General features: G+C 45.8%; 1 protein-coding gene across 1 annotated transcript in view; it reads right to left on the reverse strand.

The window, feature by feature from the left end:
- RGS11 (regulator of G protein signaling 11) overlaps positions 1 to 23,211 on the reverse strand; it is a 1,592,422-nt gene extending 1,569,211 nt beyond the window's left edge. The window contains exon 1 of the mRNA XM_085632193.1: positions 22,891 to 23,211. Coding sequence (XP_085488319.1) covers positions 22,891 to 22,950 — 60 coding nt within the window. The 5' untranslated portion in view covers positions 22,951 to 23,211. The remainder of the gene's footprint in view (positions 1 to 22,890) is intronic.
- Positions 23,212 to 23,584: the final 373 nt, after the last annotated feature.

Here is a 23,584-nt window from a genome sequence, read left to right on the forward strand (position 1 = left end):
ATGGCAGTCCAGCTGTCAAATGTCAGCTGCGTGGTGTGGGGAACAGTGGGTGAGGGTTCCGTATGTAGGTTGCCGAAGATGATCTTGATTTTGTGATGGAAGAGGCGCTGAGTCTGTCGCAGAGGTCCTGGGAGGGGGTGATGTCAGTTGTCTCACTGTTGAGTTGTCGGTAGTCTCACTGTTGGGTTGCAAACGTCACACAAACCTCCTCATAAATAGACCCCTAAGAAATGAACTAGTCCAACAATGTTTGCGCTGAGAATGTTCAACTTCTTACTTTTTGTAACTTATATATGCAGAAATATATCTAGCATAGTTTTCATAGTTGTTGTATGCATCTTTACATTAACTTCAAATTTATTTTTTAACAGGACACTGATCAGTTTTTCCTATATTATAACTAATTTTTGGTGTAGTGCAGCGCTGCAAGCCTTCCTGCTGCGCTGCCCTATGCCTAAAGAAAAGGGCAAGAATGCACCGTATCGATGAGATGTGGCACATTTCTGCCCTGTTCTACTGTGCTAGCGCACAAATGCCTGCCTAGCCCCAATGCAGGAACTCTTGCACCATGGTGCAAGGGTATCTGCATTGAAATCAAGTTGTTTTTGTAAGAGAAGGGACACATTCCTTAACAAAAGCAACCCTTGAGGAGGCATAGACTTGATGCTTTCCCAGGTTTACAGCATGTTGCAAATCTAGGAATGTGTCAAATGCCATGGGTGTTGTGGGGGAATAACCATGTAACACCCATGGCATGCCTCCCCATCGCAGTGTGAGGCAATATAGTGACCTTGCCTGCATTGCTGCACACCATACCTATGAGGCCATAAAAAGTCTCACAGAGTGGCTTTAAGTGGCTTATTAGATATGGCTCTGCAGTGTGCAGCACCAGAACATCATTTAAATGATGTTCCAGCGGCACATGGGGCTCTTAAATTAGCCCCTATGTATTTTCCCTATGTACATCAATTTTTAGGATATCAGATTGCTCACTGGATCACAAAACACCTCGTGGCAGGGCCAGCAATTTTCCATGTGGGTCTTGAAAGCCCCCCGCGAGATCGCAATTGTCCATGCTGCAAGTTTCACTCCTGGAATACTGGCAGTTACTCTTTCACGAGTCTTGTGGGATCACAACAAAATTGTGGAGAAATAGTAGGATGTTGGACAGAGGGTTTGTTTCACTAAGACCCGTCTCTTACATAACAAGTGTGTGTAGTAGAATGTGGGGAGAGACTAGTCTCTCTACTGAGAGCTCTCTCTGTGATGAGTGTACCTACTAGGGTGTGTGAAGGGACTGGGCTCTCCTTTCAGACCTCACTCTAAGATCTCAACTGTGTGTAGTAGGGTGTGTCAAGGGACTAACCTCTCTGTTGAGACCTCTCTCTGTAATAACAGATGTGCATAGCGGAGTGTGGGGAGTGATTGTGCTCTCCTTTCGATTCCTTTCCCAGATGACAGCTGTACATAGTAGTGTGTGTGAAGGTACTAGCCTTTCTGCTGTGCTGAGACCTTTCTCTGGGATGAAGGGTGTGTGTAGTAGGGTGTGGGAAAGAAGTGTCCCCTACCCTTAGTTCTCTCTCTTGGATGATGGGTATATGTAGTAGGGTGTAGGGAGGGATTCGCCTCTCTGGTGAGCCCTCTCTCTGTAGTGATGGATGGGCATGGTAGGGTGTCGAGAGGGACTGGCTTCTCCTTTCAGACCTCTGTCTCAGATGATGGGTGTGCATCAGACCTCTCTCTCAAATGACAGGTGTGCATAGTAGGGTGTTTACATGGACTATCCTCCCCTTCCAGACCTCTGTTTCAGAAGATGGGTGTCCATAAAAGGGTTTAGGGAGACACAGACCTCTCCTTCCAGACCGCTCTCTCAGATGATGGCTGTGCATAGTAGGGTGTGTACATGGACTGGCCTTCCCATTCAGACCTCTGTCTCAGATGTACCTTTTTGGGGGAAAATTGGAATTAACCATCTATTCATCAAAGCACTAATCTCTTACACACTTCATTTAAAAAACATTGACCACAATATCCATTCCTACTAATGAATTGTATTCAGAACTCATAGACCCCTTTTTACTATTTGCGATTCTGCAAGAGTCCTGTGAGAGTCCTGTGAGAGCGTGAAAATTAGTTTAAAACAATTGTACAATTATTTTCTTCACAGTAGTTATTCCTTAAACACTTCCTCTCTAAACTCAGAGGGACAGTATGCCTTTCTGCTTACCCATTATATAGCTTTTTTATTTCATTTCCACAACACCTCAAATTTTTCACAGAACACTAATGGCCACCATTTCATTTCTAACATTCCAACAGCTAGCCTATCAGAGTGGTAATAGGATTCACTGGAGTCTCACGCTCCTACAAGAGCATGCAAGCTCACTGGAAAAATAGACCTCTTGACCAATCACAGGGCTCCATTTTTGATTTTGTGCTCTTGCTCTCACAAGCCCAACTGCCAAAATTACAATTATTTTTTACCCTTAATATCTCCAAAACTACTAAATGGATTTACACCAAATCACAAAAAGCATTTGGTGTAATTCCGTATTGCAGTTTTTGCTAAAACCAGTCTTAACGAAGTCTATAGAAAATGCATGGAGATTTTGCATTTTGGAACTCCCTTTATTCTCAGCCCCCCTCAAAAAAAAGTTCCAGGAAGGAGCTGAGCTGGAGGAACTTTTATTTTAGAGAAATTTTATGGCGATTCGTGAAATGGGCCCAAAGTTATTAGCAAACCAAAAAACACTAAATATGACCGGCTAGGGTGACTGCTACTAGGTAATGTGTGTATGTGTATGTGTGTGTGTGTGTGTGTGTGTGTGTGTGTGTGTGTGTGTGTGTGTGTGTGTGCGGGTGCGCGCACGTGTGTGTGTGTGTGCGTGTGTGCGTGTGTGTGTGTGTGTGTGTGTGTGTGTGTGTGTGTGTGTGCATGTGTATGTGTGTTTGTGTGTATTACAGACTGACTGTATCCACTTTCTAGTTGTAGTTATGGTTATCAATAAAAAGTCTAAGCAATAATCTAAAAATTACTGCACTACTTAATTTATTTTTAAATTGCGTATTTCTCCCTAAACTGCTGTACAAATATATGCAAAATTATAAATACATTTCTGGTAATAGGTAATGAACAAAAATAAAACCTACTGCTTACCTAGAGCTAAGACCCTAATTCACAACGCAGCGAAACGTGAAATGCAGAATGCAGACAAAATGCACTGCAACCTACATGGCTGCATTTTACAAGTTATATACCTCCCTGTCATGTTCATGTACCGTGGTATGCTGCTAACTTGCTGCAGTATACCGTGACACAATATATAACTATTTTAAAAATTATAACTTTAACAATACTTACACTATTCACACATACTACCAAAAATGACCATTCACACCAAATAATCTATTTTCCTGCAACATTACATTTATATCAGTTATCAATTTCATGCTACGTGTGATTAAATTACCACACTCCACTGTACACCACTGTAATCTATGACACTCCACTCTACACCACTCCATTTCTTGTCACCCCACTCTAAGCTAATCCAATGTACGCCACTGCACTCTACCCCACTCCCCTCTTCACCAATACACTCCACACCACTACACTGTACACTATTACACTATACCCCACTCCATTTTATGACACGCCAATGTACTATATGTCCTTTCTCTCCATGCTACTCCACTGTAAACTATTTCACTTTATGACGCAATTATACTTTATAATACTACACTCTACATTATTCCTTCTATGCCACGCTATTGCACATTACTTCTGTGTACACCACTGCAATGTACGCTAGTCCTCTGTATGCCACTTCAATTTACGCCACTTCACTCTATTACAATCCACTGTACACTAATACACAGTACTTCACTGCATTTAATGGCACAACACTGCAAGACACTACTCTATGCCAATCCACTCTTCTGTATGACACTCTTCGCTATTCTACTCTGTTACACTTGACTCTATGCCACTCTACTCTACACTATTCCGCTATATGACACTGCACTCTACCTCGCTACTCTGTACACCAGTAACAAATTAATTCCCATCTACAGCACTACACTGTACGCTACTCCACAGTATACTTCACAGTAAGCTATTACATTGTACACCCCTGCAGTTAACACTACTACACTGTAACCCGCTCTACTCTACACCACTACACTCTATGCCACTCCACTCTATTCTACCATATTTCCACTGTACACCACTGCACTCCACCTCCATCTACAGTACACTACTGTATTCTATGCTACTACTATTGAACAGTGGTATAATGCTTAGGTATATTGGCGCCACTCAGGAGAATAACACATGTATTTGTACATAAAACCATTTATTTGGAAGATGGTGCTGTAAGGTGAGGAGAACCACCAACCTCCCCAAAATAGCGACCAAAGCCAACAAAATATACAAAGAAATCCTCAGCACACGTCATAGGTGTATCAAGAATTTGTTAAGTGCACGATGTAAGCACAAATTATGCACACGTTATTTCAATTCTAATTTTCTTACTTTATTCTTTTGGTCTTGCTTCAGACAGCCAACACGTGTTTCGTCGCTTACAAAGGGAAATCGTCCTGCGACTTTCACAAGGCTATGTCCTTTTTGATAAAGACCTTTCTTTTGTGGTGATATTTTCAACCCACAAAGGGATTCAGTATCTTGCGCGACGTCAATAAGGCAGTCCATGCATCTGAGGGATCCTATTTTGTCCCCAAATCTTGAGCTCCTGAGTCTGACGGTCTCGTCCCAAACATCACTCTCTGTGTAGCTCGAGTACGAGAGTTGTACGCCAATGCACTGTACGCTATTCAACTGTCTGCTACTCAACTGTATGACACTCCTGTCTATTTCACTCCACTGTATGCTACTACACTGTATGTCAATACACTCAACACTATTCCACTTTACCCAGCTCAACTGAGCGACACTTCACTCTATACTATTCCACTCTATGCCACTCCAATCCATGCCACTCCACTGTACGCTATTATACTTTACACCTCTACACTCAACTTTATCCCACTCCAGTGTTTGCAATTCTACTAGCGGCGGGCGGAGGACTCCGCTCCGCCTGTGGAGTGTGCAGAGATTTGCCTAATCCGCGTTCTGTGGTGAAGGCAGAGAAGGCAAATGTCCTCACACTCGGCAGCGGAGCAGAAGTGGCCAGCCACCGCCTCCAACCCGCCTATTAACAATTAATTCTACATTAATTAAAAGTAAATTAAAAACCACTTTCCTGTATTGCGGTGTCCCCGGGCTACCCTCCTCCTCTTCCTTGCCATCTCTGGTAATCCTTACTGCCTTATATTATCTCACTTATACCATGTTGAATAATAGTATTTACAAGAACAGTTATGACATTGCACATCAAATCTTTTGTGAGAACACATGGTTGAGTGGCATGTTTGGTTTTTCTGATAACTTTTACTCTATTTGATGAATCTTCAGGAAACTTTCCAAAACAAACACAAGTGCACCTCAGCTTCTTCCTGGAAAGTTTATAGGTGATCCATCAATTGAGGGCCAAAAAAAAAGGGGTTCAAAAAATAAAATCTCCACATGCATTTTCCATAGACTTATTTAATAAGCGCTACCACAAAAGCTCCTGAACAGATTGACATCGAATTTGGCAAGAAGTTAGATTGTGGTTCATAGATTGTGCTTTTTGTGATTTCATGTAGATCCGTTCAGTAGTTTTTGAGAAAATAATGGTCAAATACATTTGTATATTTGGACGGTTGGGTCTGAGAGACTCCCACGAGAGTTTTGTGGGTACCTCAATTCAAAAACAGAGTATTTTAATAGGCCCAGGGAGCTTTTTTACCGTGAGCCGTCTTGTTCCCGTGAGTGTCTGACTCCTGCAGAAGAAGCTCTATAATAGGCTTCCAGCAACATGACAAATATGTTGCCGGCAGCCATTACAGGACTCAGGGACTTAGTCCCCTGTCCTGAAGTGTGAAACAAAAATAATTTAAGGGGGCAGTGGCCGGGGGGTCCAGAGGGACTCATTGTGGACCAAATATTTGAGTTTTTTGCCTTGATTCTGCAGGACTCCCATGGGATTGTTCAAAAACTCAGAAAAAAGATGGCAGCTGCCATTTTTTTATTCACAGTATGGGGAAGGGGCGTGAGTAGGGCTGCTTTCCCCCAACCCATATTTGGCCCTAGGGGCCCTGTTTCTTTGGGTTGGGTATTTTTGATTAAGGAGAGGGGATGTGCAGCCCCCTTCCTGGAGCTGATGGTGCCCTGGGGCTGAAATCATAAAAAGGGGAGGGCCCAGGTACCCCAACCTCTGGGCTGATGTTTCAATAAATGATGGGTGGGCGGCCCCAGCAGATCCCATGTCTTGGGCCAACTGCAAAACAAAGCAGAATGGGGATGGAGACGTGGGCCATATGGCTCCCTGTCCAAGCCTTAAAAAGGCATGGGAACCCCATCCCCTGGGGCTGTCACATTAATTAAAAAGGGGAGCTGCACAGCTCCCCTGCAGCCAGTAGCTTTCTATTGAAATAAATGGGCACATGAATGAACTGGAAAATAAGAGCATAATACTGAGAAAAACTGGTAGTAGTTGCCCACAGTTCAGGTTGAGTGGGGCAAGGGGGCTGCCTTGGATGGATATGAGCTCAGTTCGAAACCTGGCTATGCAGTATATGGGTCGTGCTGCAATTGTTAGTGAAAAGAAACTGGTGGGGAGGTGCTCATGTCAAGAGTGACAACAAGCACGCAAATGGAGCACAACTAAAGAATTCTTAGTGAAACTGGCCAAAGTGCCCCTTTGAAGCACAAATAAAACATTGAGTGCAGACACAAATATGTAACCACCTTACATATCTAACAAAAGTAAATAAACAGATACATTAAAAAAAGACAACACAGCCATAAATATTACATTATGAGGCAATATCTGTGTACTAACTGGGACCGAACAGCCATAGCACAACTAAGGATATCTAATCCAGAAGAGGCCTCTTCAACACATAACAGACATATTACAGAGTGACATCAAATAGCCAACCGATAAGATGACAAACTGGTGTACTTGTAAGATGGATCATGGAGAAACATTGGGGCATATTTACAAGCCTCTATCCTCACCACACCATCAATTTTACTGATGTTGTGGTGGTGATAGGGGCTTCTCCGTCTTTACAAGGCAGTGTTAAGCCACTTAACATGGCTTAATGCTGCCTTGTAAATAAGGTACCATTTCACGCTATACTTAGCTTGAAAGGAGCGGGCAATAGGTGTTGTGGTGGGCGTTCCACCGAAACACCCATTGATTTTGACGCTGCCCCATATTTATAAGTGTGCCATAAATATGGGGCTGCGCCAAAATTAAGACCAGGGACAACCTAGGGGTATATTTACAAGAATTGCTGCTAAGAAGTTTTGACTTTGCTCAGCGGCAATTATTTTACCGCTGACTATCGCTGAAATCCATTGGCATGATTGAGACATATTTACAATACGTCGTTACATGGCATTAGGATCAGCTGGCAGCAGCGAAAAATTGCAGCTAACTCTAGCGTCATGGTGATAAAAATCTTGATGCTAGTGTGAAGAAAGTGACAGATAGCCCATTAGCAGCAAAAAAAATCACATTAGTCAGCCCAACGTCACTTTTCAGCCTTTAGAGGCAAAAAGAGCTGACAAACACACCTCTAAGGAAAAAAATAAAATAAAAACACTGAAATGCAGAATGGAGCAGCCAGGACCAAGTTCAGTGCAGGTCAAAAACATCCCCAAAATCCCCCAACAGCCAGGGTGACCAGCCAGAGTCCCAGGGGAAGAGGAAATGCAGAATCAGAGCCTTGTGTATGAAAAGTGGTGAATCGCTGGGGAAAAACAGTGATGCAGCACTTTTCACTGTACCTTCCGTTTGACACCTTGATGGCTGATGCCTGGAAGCGAGGACAGTCCCTGGGGCCTGGAGGCTTTGCTGGGCCTGCATCTGAGACCCAAAGTGGGAGGCAGAGTTGCTGTGGAATTTACTGCAGCCTAACGGTGGAGCTGGGCCGCATCAGGTCCGAGCCTGCGGGACATGGCGGTATACATTGAGGTGTCGACGATCGCCCTTGCCGGGTGGCAAAGTCTGGCAGCCCACATGGAGACACATTTCTGACCTGTGTGAGAAGACCGCCTGGTGCACATTGGAGCTGTGATTGGTAGAGGCGCTCCAGCACACCGATATGAGGTCTGCATTGCATAACACTTGCCACCACTACACCAGGGTCACGGAAGAGATTGACGATGGTGGGATGCACCTCTTTGCATCACAGGCTGGAAGAGGTGGCACTGGTCGGACACTGTGAGCTGCAACGAACTTGTGTGGAGTGAGCCTGCAACTTCACATCTAAGAGGGCCCTGTTGCATCACCTGCATCGGGAGGTTCCCTAGAGGACTCGGCGGCAACTCCTGGACCCAGGCTTGGGAAATTCAGCCTGGCAGAGGCTCCTGCTGGCTGAGTCACAGATTCAGGGAGAGCGTGGCAGATTGTGCCCCGATGTCGATGGACTGGTGAGGAGAAGTTGGGATGGGAAGTGGAGGAGGCCTGGAGGTCCTGTCGGGCCCAGGGGATCTCTTGCAAAATATCAATGGACAAAATATCGTTTTCCCAAAATATCGGACATAAATATCGATGTCAAAAATATCTACATCCTATCTACATAATGGTAAGTACTAAAATATAGAACAAAATATATAATTGCTAAAAATATCGAAGGAAAAAATATTATTTTTTTAAATGTACGAAAAATAATGTAAAATAAATTAAATAATACATATAACTTAAAAAAGTATTTAGAATTATCAGAAAATGTTAACAATTATAAGTAATAAATGTAATGTAAAAATAAATTAAACATACATATATAAAATGTAATATATATTTACTTAATACTAATTCATTAATAATTATTTTAATAAATTATAAATACATATATATATATATATATATATGTATATATATATATATATATATATATATATGTTCACTGAAAAAACCATAGGTTTCAGGGACGTTATAGTTAGTTGGATATTTGCCTCATAAAACCAGAGAAATGTGCCCGTTACAGTTAGTTGAGCTAACTATAACTCGCGCGCCCGCAATGCACTGGTGATGACGTCACATATTACATCACTTATGACATGGTCAGTGACATCACTGATGACATCACTGATGACATCTCAAATGATATCACTGATGACATCACTGATGACGTCATCCAGTGAATATATGTTTCTGTAAAGGTTAAATATTTTTCATATATATCAATGCCAAGGTGTATTGAAGAAAGAGTGAATTTACAAGTCCCTGAATGGAATATTTAGTAGGTGGGTGACTAACTGTATAAGTGAGTGATTGAACATGTGTTACTGAATGTATGGGTTAGTGACTAAACTGTGTGAAAGTCTGTATTAGTGTCTCAGTTGTGTATAAGCGGCTGCATGGGTTGGTGAGTAGTTACATGGGTGTCTATATGGGTTATTGATTTCTTGTCTGAGTATCTGTATGAGTTCCTGAGTGTCTGTGTGGGTGGGTGGGGGGTGTGTGACTCTGTGGATACATGTCTGAGTGGGTGATTTACTGGTTGTATGGATTCAAAAGTACATCTGGGAAGGGCTGTATAGGTGAGTTAGTGTGTGTATGGGTGTGTTGGTGAGTGAATGAATGTCTCACTGGTATATGTGTGAGTAACTGCATATGTTTTAAGGCAGTATATGTGAGTGTTGGAGTATATAAATGACTATACGTGAGAGTAAGTTATTTGAAGAGCAGGTGTATAAAAGACTGCTTGTATCAGTGATTGTATAAGACAGTAAGTATGTGTCAGTATCTGCATAAATAAGTGATGTGGTGTGTGTATAAATAACGCAGTTTGTGTGTATAACTGTACACATGAGTAAATGGGTATGTGATTGATTCTTTGCATGACTGACTAGGTGTGTGAGTAACTCTATGGATGAGTGGCAGACTGTGACTGTATGTATAGGTGTATGAGTGCATATTATAGTACTGTATTGATAAGAAACTGCATGTATAAGTGAGTGGATGTGAGTGTAGACCTAGGAAATAGTGGGTGGTATGTAGTATCTGGCATTGTTGTGTGTATTGTTTCAAAAATAGTAGTCTGTATTTTAGAGTGCGTGTATCAAAGTTTATATTAGGCCATCAGTATGTGCATCAGATTATCAGGTGGATGATGTCATCAGTGATGTCATCAGTGATGTCATTTGAGATGTCATCAGTGATGTCATGAGTGATGTCACTGACCATGTCATGAGTGATGTAATATGTGACGTCATCACCATTGCATTGCGGGCGCGCGAGTTATAGTTAGCTCAACTAACTATAACGGGCGAATTTCTCTGGTTTTATATGAGTCAAATGTCCAACTAACTATAACGTCCCTGAAACCTATGGTTTTTTCAGTGAATTTCAAAGGTTTTTTAAATGTTAATTTTATATTTTAATATTTATAAAACCTATATTTTTTGTAAGATTTTGGAACTCTATTATCCTTTTTTTTATTTGAAAAATATGTAATGTTTTATATCTTCAAAAATAAGTATGTATATCTTTTTTTTTGTTGAGAAAACTGAGGATCCGTACCGGAAGTGTACCAAGCTCCATAAGCACGCGAATCCTATCCGCCATATTGCTAAACTCGTAAAGGATGCGCCTTTCGTATCCGACGGGTTCGTGGCACCGCGTCCCGCGTAACATCATATATGTATGTGGTCACGCCAGCTGCTACTTTGGTATGCGACGGGTACGCAGTACCAAACCGCGCCTTACGTCATGTACGTATGGGGTCACGCCCGCTGCGCATTACGTATGTGATGACAGCACGCTGCCAGGCCCTGTGTTACGTCATAGACGTATGGTGGTGCGCCGGGAACGCCATTCCCTCATTTTATTTTCCGTCTCAAAACTATATCTAGTGCGACAACCTCCCAGACAGGCTTTAGTGTATTGGGGCTGGGTAGGTGCACTCCAAGAGTGCTTTGATGTCTGCACTGGGGGCACATTTGGTGTCCTTGTGCATAGTCCAGCTCAAACCGGTTGCAAGGGCTACCAGACCCTGCTCTGGTGTGAAACTGGACAAAGGACATGGGTGTATCCACCCCTCTGTCCTGACCCTCCCACAGGGCGGTCCCCAGAGTTTGTCTCACCCCTTCCTTGGGTATAAAGTAGGAAACCTTGGCTACAGGACGTTAGATTACCTGGACGAAACTCTGCTACAGAATCCCAGAACTTCTATTATCTACACGATGTTGGATGAACGAAGAATTACCCTTGGAGTACAGGAGTTACTCCCTTGCAAGGCAGGCACCAAAGACGCATCTGTCTGGTTTGCAACTATGCAGCTCCTGAAGGACTCCGAAGACTTTGCAACACAGGAGGTGGATTTCCAAGCTTCCCCAAGGCCAATCCGTGCTTTCAGCAATCCTGAGATCCAAAGCCCTCGTGGGGACCGTGCAACCCGAACCCCTGGACACCATGCCATTTGCAGCAACATATGCTTCTTAGCGATCCCTGAGGCTGTGCTTTGTGCTACTTGTAGTCTAGACCCCGAGCAGTGATTCCACTGAGGATTACTGGCCTACACTCCTCGAGTGACCCGTGTGCTGGTATTTAGTGATTCCTCTCGACGTCTTTTCACGATCGCTTGTCCGTCGACTTGTGGGTCCCTGAGAAGGGTACTTTGACTTTCAAAGGGCTTTGCTGGTTGCTCCAGACGTGCCCTGACTCACCATCGCTTGGGGAGCCCATAGGACCTTGCTGGTCCACACCAAAGTCATTTTACTCTCACCGCATGGATTGCCATTGCCAAGGCTTGTTGTTCTCCAATCTGGACACCGACCCCCCAGCACTCGACATCCTTTGTGGGACAGCTTGCCTGCAGACTGTGGCTGTGGTCAACGCCTCCTGGTCCCCGTGGCAGTGGAGTCAAGCTTCACCTCATCGCACCTGAAACACCCGACATCGGTGGGCATTCGTCTATCGTGCCCCTGATCACTGGCAAGTGACCCAGACTCTGTCCCCTCTGCTTTCAGGTTCTTCACATCTTCGATCCAGGCTTCGATTGCACTGGACACTTTTCCTTTCCTCGGCAGCAGCACTTTGCAGCAACTCTCCATTGAAGACAGCGAACATTCCCGACACCATTTGACACCTATGCACCCGGCTTCCCTGGGTAGTTAACACGAGGAGCTCACGGAAGTGTTCTCACTCTGCACACGTCCCCCGTGGGTTCCCTGTGTCACTACCGTGGGTGGTTCTTTGGGGTCCCAGCGATTCTACATACTCTAGGCACTGTGTCTAGTCAAGTTGTGGTTCTTTTACCACTTTCTTAATATATGGTTTGGTCTCACCCTGGGGCCTATTGTATATTGTGCAGCCGGGTCTGGTGGCTCAGTGGACTAATGCATCTACTGCAGGGGCCTGTGTTCGACCTCATGGTCACAGGTTCAAATCCCAGTGGGTCCACTCAGCCTTTCATCCATCTGAGGTCGATAAAATGAGTACCATTGAGTTGGGTAACAACAAACATCTGTTATTCAGCACCAAGATACCCGTAGTGGTGAACGTGCGCTTTACAAATACACGTGCTATGTTATTTACTGTCGTTTTAGAACTGCAATATTGTGTGCCTTGCTCTCTAATCTCATAAAGAGGTTAGTAGAGAGTGTTTAGTAATAAATACATATATTTTATATATATACCTTGTGTGGTTCTCCTTTCATTTGGTCATTCAAGAGGTTATAATCTGGTAAACCAAGCTGCTTTACATTCCTTCGAGACTTAGCCTGAAGGCGGCTCTCCATATCTACCACTAGGATAGCTTTCAATAAAGGTTCTCTTAAACCTAATCATCAATAAGGGTTGTTTGGACTGATGCAAGGTACCCACTATAACTAGTGGACAGCATATACCAGGCCAACTTGTCACAGAGAGGTCCTAGACCGTTTCTCTTCCACCTCCTACAGGTATTGCGACACTGTCCTGGGGGAGGTATGCAAGCTGGGGGTGGTAAAAGTGGATAACTCTCTTGCCTAAATCCACGCCACCGTCCACCGACAGGGCGGCCTACCGTCCCATTTCGCTTATTAACACGGACGTGAAGCTCTATGCGGCGATCCTGGCTCAAAGGCTTAGGCCCTTGCTGTCGACCTTGGTCCACCCGGACCAATGTGGCTTCATGCCCGCTCGGGGCACCCGTCACTGTCTCCGTCGTCTCCATGTGGCCCTGGCCCACCGCCATCGGCTGTCCCCGTACCTCACTCTCCTCCTCGCTGATTTCGAAAAGGCATTTGACTCAGTGGGATGGGCCTACCTATTTGAGGTCCTGACCTGCATGGGTTTTGGCCCTCGGTTCGTGGGGATGGTGCGAGTCCTCTATGCCCATCCCCGGGCCAGGGTCTTGGTCAATGGAGTGCTATCGAGGCCATTTCGGATCGGCCGGGGGACGCGGCAGGGTTGCCCACTGTCGCCCCTTCTCTTTGCCCTTGTGATGGAACCCCTAGCCGCCCTGATTAGATCTGATCCCGTCCTTCGGGGCTGGGAGTGGCCTGGCCTGGAGGCCGACAAAATCGCACTCTACGCGGTATCCAGGATCGCCTGTATGGCGCGTCCGTTCCCCGCCTCTTGCCCGGATATCACCAGGGCCGTATTCTTGTCCTGGCGTGCGGCGCTCCGCCATACCCGCTGGACGGGGAGGCTGACCCGGGTCACGCCCCTGTGGCACGGGACATGGCTGCGTGAGGTCGCGGCGCTGGAAGGGTTTCGATCGTGGGACTCAATTGGCATTTCCCAGCTGGGGGACGTCTGGCGGGGCGGGCGAATGTGTTCCTTTTCAGAGCTGCAGGCGCACTTCTCCCTCCACTCCTCCCAATTCTTTCGATACCTCCAGCTGCGCCATGCTATACGCACTCACACCCCGCTGGACATCCGGCTGCCAGACCACAGCCCCCCGGAGGCTCACGTTATGCTGGGCAACTTGGGGAGGGGGGGTGTTTCTAGGATTTACCGCTCCCTCGTCAACTGCACCCCTACGTCCCTTGAGGGCCTTAAGGAGCGCTGGGAGGGCTGGGTGGGTCCCCTGGACAAGGCCGACTGGCGGGACGCCCTTATGGCCCCCCGCTTGGTGACGGCCTCAGCTCGGCTACGGCTTGTCCAAATTTATTACTTGCACACTGCTTATCTCACATCGGCCCGCCTACACGGCGCGGGCCTCTCCGGGGATGCGGCTTGCCCCCGCTGTGGCTCCGAGCCGGCTGATTTTCTTCATATGGTGTGGTCCTGCCCGGAGCTGGAGGGGTTCTGGAGGGGCATTGAGTCCGAGCTTACGGAGGTCCTGGGGTGGGAGGTGCCGCATGAACCTAGACATTCCCTATTGGGCATCACGGATGGATTGGATGGCACGCGCTCAGAACACCTGTTCCTCATGACGGCCTTGATGGTGGCTAAACGGGACATTGCAGCGGCATGGAAGCAGCCACAGCCGCCAACCGTAGCTAAATGGGGCGCCGGGGTGGACTGGTGTGCGGCGCAGGAGCGGACTCTCTATCAGGCACGCGGCTGTCCCAAGAAATACCGGAACGTGTGGGGGAAATGGCTAGGCAACATACCTTAGCGGAGTGGGTTGGGGGGGGGGGAAGGTTTTGGGAGAGGGTGGAAATGTGATGCGTGGTGGGGACTTGGAGGGCCAGACGTTTCTTTTTTTTGTACTGCTAAAAACAATAAAAACTTGTTTCTCAAAAAAAAAGTGGATAACTCCACAATACTCTTCTTCCCTGATTACACCTCGACATTGCAGAGGCTGAGGGGGCGATTTCCAGTGGTTAAGCGATGCCTCAGAGAGTTGGGCATCAAGTACTCCCTCCTCTTCCCGGCAAGGCTTTGAGTGGTCTCAGATGGTAACACGCGATTCTGTGATGCCACTGAACAGGTCTGTGCCTGACTGGAATCGACTGGTCAACTGGTGTTTCGGACATGGAGTAAAGAGTCTACACAACAAGCTGTCATTCCCTGAGCCCATCGTATTGGGAGGAATAGGAGGAACAGGTGTTCCCTGCCACAACTACAAGCCACCCCCAATCTGGAGCAGGTCATACAAGAGAGGCGGAAGGCACCACATGGGGTGTTGACGATGTGTGATTGCACTCAGAGACAGGATCCCAACACTTTCCCTAAACGCTCCCCCAGCGACAACAGCTCCACTGCTATGTGGCCATCCGATATATAGAGTCCAGTCAGCCCTTGAATGTGACTTCTCAGACAGCAGCGGACCTAATTTAAGGTTGACTGGTTGTGCGTCTCTCGTTCTACCGAGGTTCCAGATGTCTCTGGCCTTCTGCGGTCCCCGTACTCCAGTTTCTTGTTGCTGACATGCCGGTCTACCGAGGTCAGCAATTAGAGGGGATCAGGTTCAGCCGTCATCCAAAGGGAACTGAGCAGTTGTTTAAGTGAGTGACTCATGACAGGGGTGGTAGTCTCCTTGGTGCTTCTAGCTGCCATGGCTAGAGATCCATGTTTTTTTTTACTGTGCCAAGGATGAATTGTGGCAGTTCTATTATCCAAGGGCCTCATGGAATAGCACTTTTGCCAGCCTGGAATGTCCCTTTTTTGATGTTTTAGTGGTACAATGTGCCACAGCATATTTACAAGGCCATGTAAATCCACTTTACATAGCTTTTCATGGCCTTGTAAATATGTGCCCCTTTCAAGCATAAAACTGTGTGAAAAGGGCATTCCATGGGTGTTGCTGTGGGTGTTCCAATTGAAAACCCATGGAATCTAAAGCATTTCCAGATTTACGAGAAAATATAAATTTTGAAATGCTTTAGACTCTAACACCACGGGAGGTGCTATGAGAATAAAAGTTTTTATTTCTCCTCTTTTTTCCTTTTTCTATGTGTGCCGTATTCTGCGACACACATAGAAAGAGGAAATCGCCTGGATTGATTGATTTTGTGATTTTGTGCATGAAGGCGTCCCTTCCTGCACAACAACAATCAGCTCTGCAACACAGGCAGTGGGTGCCTGTGTAGTGCATGGCAGCCATTGTGCACCAACGTAGGGGAAAAGGACAGGAATGCGCCCTATCTTATTGATACAGCACATTCATACCCTTTAGTTTTGTCGCAGGGCAGCACAGCAAGATTCCTTGTAGCACTGTCCTGTACCAAAACCTCTTAAATGAGGCACCAAATGTGTTTGCACCATTTTTGAGACCAGCTAACTTCTGAAGTTAAAAAACTGCCTCTAATGCGTCAGAATCTTGGGAGGTGCTATAAGGATAAATGTTTTCATTTCTCCCATTTTTTTCCTTTTTCTATGTGTGCCGTATTCTGCAACACACATAGAAAGAGGAAATCGCCTGGATTGATTGATTTTGTGCAGGAAGGCGTCCCTTCCTGCACAACAACAATCAGCTCTACAACACAGGACAAATTAGGATAGATGCAAAAATCCATTGTCGACACTTGAGGCTACTCCTTCTATTTCCCTCCACATATTTCAGATTCTGTACTATCTCAGCCAATTCATGTACAAACAATCAAGGAGGTTGAAAACTTGATAAGTACATTTTGGGCTGTTTACTACAGTTACTTGATAACTGTATGGTAGGATATCTCGATCCCAACATGACATCACAACCTAAAGCACTACATAAGATAGCATACAGACACTCTCTGGCAGAGGCAATATGAGAATATTTTTAGTTTTATTAAAATGTATTTGATTCAGCAAGGATGGTTTGGTAGGCTTTCAATGTGACGGGGAAGAGGAAAATGTATGGGAACCACTTACAGAGTCAGGTGAAATCTGGAAAACACAGACAAAAGGCTGCAGAAGGAATGCATGAACTGAAGCATGCAGAACTCCAGAAAGTGAAAACACAGCAGACATTAAAGAGTAAGAACAGAACTACCAAAAGCATTGTAGCTTGAAGAGGAGACAAAATGGCGTGATTACTCACAAGGATGCAAAATAGAGAAAAGGGACTCATGTCTACCACATCTTTAAAATATAGCAAGGATGAAGCTGGGGACAGATTACACATTTTTATGAGGGGTCTTGAGGGGAGCCCCAGGGATGCCCTAATCCGGTTGGAGCCGGAATCTTTTGTTATTTTTCAGTGAGGTGTCCCAGTGCCCACCAAGGGGACCCCACAATATGTCCCATGGTGGGGAGCTATGGGGAAGATCCATGGCCCTGCTGGCTCCCCTTCATGCACCTACCCAGGTACAAAGAGAGCCAGCATTGCTCACACCCTGTGGAAGCAGTTTTCTTGCTCCCAACATGCGGGAGCAATTCTGTGTTTCACTGCCCGTGATAAAGCAAGCATGGAAAGTTATGTACTGCCAGCTTTCTGCTCTCGCCAGTTTGGAGCACAAAGCAGTTCCCTGCCTGCGCTCTTGCACACAGGTAAACCACAGTCGGCAAGAGCTGACCCTGATGGATGGAGACACACTGGCCATACAATGGCTTTGGGAGGGATGTCACAAAACCCTTTTCCGTTATTTAATTATCAGCCCCAGGGGTTGAGGTATCTGGGGCCACAAGGAGGATTGGGGAGGGGGACCCAATACCCCCTCCCCTTTAATTATATATTGGACTCGGGATTGGGAAACCCAGGGAATGATGAAGGCTCAGGGAGTCCCCTTTAATTAAATGTCTGCCCCGGGGATGGGATCTCTGGGGTCTCAAAGAGGCTCGGAAAGGGGGGGGCACACCCTACTCTACTATAAAACAGATTTGCTGCCCCACTGGCCATGTTTCACCCGGGGGGGGGGGTGTGGGTTCACAGTTCATATTCCCCATACAATTTAAATAAAAAATATGTTTTTGCCTCAGGGGGGCTTCCTCTGGGACGTCCTCACCAGTCCTGGTGGGGCAGGGTATCCCTACCCTGCCCTATCTATATCTTTTTTTAACCTTAAACCACATGTCCTCTGCAGCGGGAACTATACAAAGCTTTTGAACATTAATTTCTCGAAAACTACTGAATGTAGTTACAACAAATCACAAAAAGCATACTTTCTGGAACAGGATCTTACTTGCTGTCAAATATGGTGTAATTCTTTTCAGCCGTTCCGGCTGTAGCTGTGCCTAATTTTCCAATGGAAAAATAATTACAGAAAATGCATTTTGGGACCCCCCCTTCTTTTCAGCCCCCACTTGGCGGATCACCCTGACCTTTTCAGGAAGGAATAGAGGTGTATGCAACTTTTTTTTTTACATTTTTGTGAAGAGTCTCCAAACGCTACCAAAGTTATAAACAAACCAAAAAATGTTTTTCCTAAGAAAATGTGGTCATAACTCTAACTACCCAGTGCCAACCACCACAGGGTAGTAGAAAATACTTCACAACACAACTGATGAATTGATAAATTCCTGATATATGCACGTCTGGCAGCTGACACTCCGATGGCATGTCCACATTTTCCAAAGTTACCAGAAGTACATGTTTTATATCAAAAGATATTTAGTACTAGTATGTGCACCAGGCTTATTAGACTGCACATATGAAGCTGAAAATTAATTCAGTCAACAGTGAGATATGACCCAGATGTGGCAGGGAGATAGGCACCTACAGTTATGCGTGATGGAATTACATAACTATCCAAGTGTATTTGGGGAACATTATATACACATTTGAGTAACTGACAAGGTGGAAAATTGCAACAACCCCCTGATGGTCTGTTATAATATAAGCAGTCATATATACCACAATAACACACTCCTAAGAATTATAGCATTATAGTACAAATAGGTGAACATCTGTAGGTATTTAAGGAAGGCTCACCCTTTTTTAGGCTGCACATGCTGCCAGTCTGCACAGGTCTTGGCCTAGCATTCATGATCCACAGCACTGAGAGCCTCTAAAAGTAAGACCTAATTTCTTTATATTTCCATTATTAAAAATAAATGCAAAGAAAAAAACACAATATTTTCCCCCTGTATTTATGGTGTAAAATGATAAAAACAGACAACCAGGTTCTTATCACAAACCAAATTATTCCCTAGCTACTATCGAACTGCCTTTTCCAGGCTCGTTGATTCACTGTCCTTTAATTCAGAGCAGCTTTAGGGGCAAATGAACAAGGAAGTGACGGAGCATGGCCTTAGCCTTCTTGGTGTAACACAGCGCACCGCCACTTCTGAAATGCAGGGTTGCACCCTATTTACAACAATACAGTGCAGCCCTGCGTTTCACCAGCACTGGCTCTAAATTTAGCTGCCTAGCGCCAACACAGGCACTCTTGCACCATTGTGCAAGTGTGCCTGCGTTGCAGGGTAAGATTTCTTATGTGCAGGAAGGTTTCCCTTCCTGCACATAAACAATCAGTAATGGGGTTTTGTAACTTCTATGCATACTGCAGAATGCAGCACACATAGAAGTTGAAATGCGTGATTTTTTTAAAATGATTGTTTATGTTCAGGAAGGGACACCTTCCTGCAAATAAACAATCAATGGTGTTTTGCTGTTTCTATGTGCGCTGCACAGTGGATCACACATAGAAACAGCAAAAACGAGGAGAAATAAAGTATTTCTCCTCGTTTTGCCAGGGCAAGACCAGGTAGTCCCTGGTCTTAATTTTGGTGCTGCCCCATATTTCTGCAGTGGCAGTTTGTAAAGCATTTGCACATAACATACAGTAATACAGTGAAAACACTACAAAGGGACAGCACACCAGTTTTAGAAAAAGATCTAATATTTATATGGGCAAAACAGGACCAAAACGCTAAAAATCCAACATACAGTTATTCAAAATAATCATAAAGCAAGAATAGACTTCAAAAACAGTTCCTTGAAGTGGATAGCTCCATCCATGACTACCTCGGTGGTGTGGATCAACAAATCCCACGGTTCTGGCCGACCGTGGCGGTGCAGCCTGGCTGCGGTATTGGAAGACTCTTTAAGCAGTAACTTTTGTCTCAGCTGACAGCAGCTGTGCGGCCCGGCCTCGGCTGGGTTGAGGCTGTGGTGTGGAGTGGAATGGTGTGGCATGCGGTGCTCTCAGGTCGCAGTGCAAGCAGCTGCTCCGTAGGCGGGAGTCCAGTGCCATCAGTGAGACCAGGGCTGCGATGCGAAGTGGGACGGTGCTCATCGTGGTGCAAACTGTCACTATGCAAGCAACTGCATCAGTCGAATATCGGTGGTCAATAGGGCTGGCGTCGGTGAGCCAAGGCTGTGGTGTGGGACGGGCTTATGAGGGGTGCCCCCAGACCTCGGTGCAGATCACAGCGGAGATGTCAGCTGGCAGCGTCATCGTCAATGAGACCAGGGCAGTGGAGTGAAGCAAGGGTGCTCACAAGTCGCTGTGCAAGCAGCGGCTCAGTGTTGGCAGTGGGCGCCATCATCGGTGAGACCAAGGTTGTGGTGCAAAGTGTGGTGGTGCCCTCTGGATGTCTTCAGGTCACAGGACGCTGGCAGTCTTGGTGACAGATTTGGATTGTAGTTTCCCTCTATAGCAACTGAGACACTTTTTCCCTCAGGCGGTACCCGGAGGAAGCAAAAGACACAGAATTGATGGACGGAATGCAGAGCAAATCAAAACATTCCCCCCAGTCAAGAGATCTGGGTTAAATCCTTCATTCTTTGCTCACTATGCTACCCCAGTTTAGACCTGGCCATATGCAAATCAATCTTGACCCTGTGCCTCATGGGAACAGTCCAGCCCGAACTGCCAAGCCAGGTCCTCCCTGGACCGGAAACAAGCATCCTAGGATCGGTTTTGTTTTTACATTCACCCTCAGTCAAGTGATCTGTGTTAAATCCATCATTCTTTTGCTCACCATGCCACCCCAGTTTAGACCTGGCCATATGCAAATCAGTCTTGACCCTGTGCCTCATGGGAACAGTCCAGCCTGAACTGCCAAGCCAGGTCCTCCCTGGACCGGAAACGAGCATCCTAGGACCGGTTTCGGCCCCAGTTTAGACCTGGCCATATGCAAATCAGTCTTGATCCTGTGCCTCATGGGAACAGTCCAGCCCGAACTGCCAAGCCAGGTCCTCCCTGTACCGGAAACAAGCATCCTAGGACTGGTTTCGGCCCCAGTTTAGACCTGGCCATATGCAAATCAGTCTTGACCCTGTGCCTCATGGGAACAGTCCAGCCCGAACTGCCCAGCCAGGTCCTCCCTAGACCGGAAACAAGCATCCTAGGATCAGTTTCGCACCCAGAGAAAGGATAAGTCTTTGTTGTTCCTGAGACTTCTTGAACAGGGGGCAAGCTCTACTTCAGGCCCTTGGAGACACACAGAAAGAAGATTGCAGAAAGTTCAGTCCAGTCCTTTCTCTGCACAAGACAGAAGCAGCTACTGCAGGCCAACACAGCAAGGCACGCAGCAAAGTGGTCTCTACAGCTTCTCCAGCTCTTCTTCTTGGGAAGTTCATTGATCCAAAATAGTTCTAACGTTCTGGGGTCTGGGCCCTAATATTTATACCCCATTTCCCTTTGAAGTTGGTACCAAAGAAGTTCCACGGGCATCCATATAACAGTTCCGCCTGGCCCAGGTCAGGTTCACTCCAGGAGGAGGAGACAGCTTTGTAAGAGGCAGCCACAGTCCATTAAGGGGTAAGCAACAACTCCTCCCACTACTCTAAATGCAGCCAGATCTATTCAACCTGTCTATGAGTCACCCAGGAAAGGCAGGGCACACCTCAACCCCCATTTTGGGTCTGTCTATTGTGACTGTCAGTTTATAGCCCAGACCGCTATTGCAAAAAACAGGCAGAGGCACATGGATGGTTAGACAATGAAATACCCACATTCTAAAAGTGGTATCTCCAGACTCAATATAAAATCATCTTTACTAAAAAAGATATATTTTTAAATCCTGAGCTCGGGCATACTAAACTTTACTTTTCTATCAGCTCTCCTTGGCAGGCTATATTTGTAAGTGTGTTACAAAGCATCCCCCGTGTTAACCTATGGGAGAGATTGCTTGTCAACTGTGAAAACGAAATGCACTGTATTTCACTACCAGGACACGTACAACACACCAGTACATGTCCCACCTTTGACATGCACTGCAGCCTGCCCACAGGGGTACCTTGGGCCTACTTGAGGGGTGTCTTACATGTAAGACAAGGGAATGTTAGGGCATGGCAAGTAGGTGCACTTGCCAAGTCAACATGGCAGTAAAAACTGTGCAAAGACACTGCAGTGGCAGGTCTGAGAACCATTTGAAAGGCAGCTTGTGTGGGTGGCACAATCAGTGCTGCAATCCCACTAGCAGCATTTGACTTACAGGCCCAGGGCACCCACAGCGCACCATACTAAGGACTTAGTAGTAAATCAAAATGCGCCAATCAGGAAAACTCCAATCATGACACAATTTACAGTAGGAGCACTTCCACCTTAACACTGAACAGCAGTGAGAAAGTGCGCAAAGACGCCAAACCAGCAAAACAATGTCCAGCATATCACCAAAACCAGGAGGTCAGAAAGCAAAAAGACAGGGGAAACACGCCAAAAGATGCCAGGTCCAACATTTAGCAATTAGGAGGAAAGCTGATAGGGGATAATGGCAGCACAACTATAGCTTTGGGTGGCCCAACCCTCTCGGCTTTGCAGTCAAAAAGTGCAATTTCTCGTGGGTGTGGTGTCCAGAAGTAGAGTAAATAATACACAGATACAACATTACTCCCATCAACTTTAAAACGAGTTAGAAAAATTAAAAAGCCAACACACATTCATAAAACCGTGACTACATATTCATTTAAATAGCATCAGAAATGATAGAACCGTGTTGTGCAATATAAGTGAACAAAAGTATATATTTTGTAATTATATAACAGCTATGGGGGTCCCCTCATTACCCACGCAGCAGAGTCCCCTACCTTGTTGAGGCAGGGCATCTGGATGGCACAGTGCCTGCCCAGCTCCTGGGAGATGGTCATGGCTGGATGCGCAGTACCCGATGCAAGGCGTGCTCCACACTGTCAGAGGGCGCGATCAGCTTGAGGCTGCTGCCCCTGTCTCTCCCTTGATATCCGTCGCTTGACTCTTCCTGCCTGGATGCGTCCACCTTCTGGCCCGATGAACGTACCAATCGTTGTTGCTTTGTGGAATGTAGCAGTAAAACAACCGCGTTGCTTAATTAAATAAAAGCCTTTGCGGGGGCGTGGCTTGGAGGCCTGTTGTGAGGAAGGCTGGCTGAAGCTTAATTCTGCTCTGCTGTGACAGCGGGAATAGCCGCCACCTTTACATTTTAATTTGCAATAAAGGAAAAGACGTTAAAACATCTGTCGTCCTGAATAATACGACTGGGAACAAAGTATTATCGTGCCATTTCCTGTTGTTCTACTTCTCAGTTTATATGATGTAAAGTGTGCCGAAGTCGCCCTTTCCTTGATTTCAGAATACAATTATATTCACCGATTGTTGTTTGTACACGAAAGACGTTGATTCTGGGCACCAGACAACACTGTCATCTACTGGAATTTTAAAGCATTGCATGTTTTCAAATACCGACGGCCTCAGGGGCATCAAATCATAAGCATTGTTATATGCTTATATTATATTTATATAGCA

The sequence above is a fragment of the Triturus cristatus genome, chromosome 10 (assembly GCF_964204655.1).
Source record: "Triturus cristatus chromosome 10, aTriCri1.1, whole genome shotgun sequence".
Classification (NCBI taxonomy): Eukaryota; Metazoa; Chordata; class Amphibia; order Caudata; family Salamandridae; genus Triturus; species Triturus cristatus.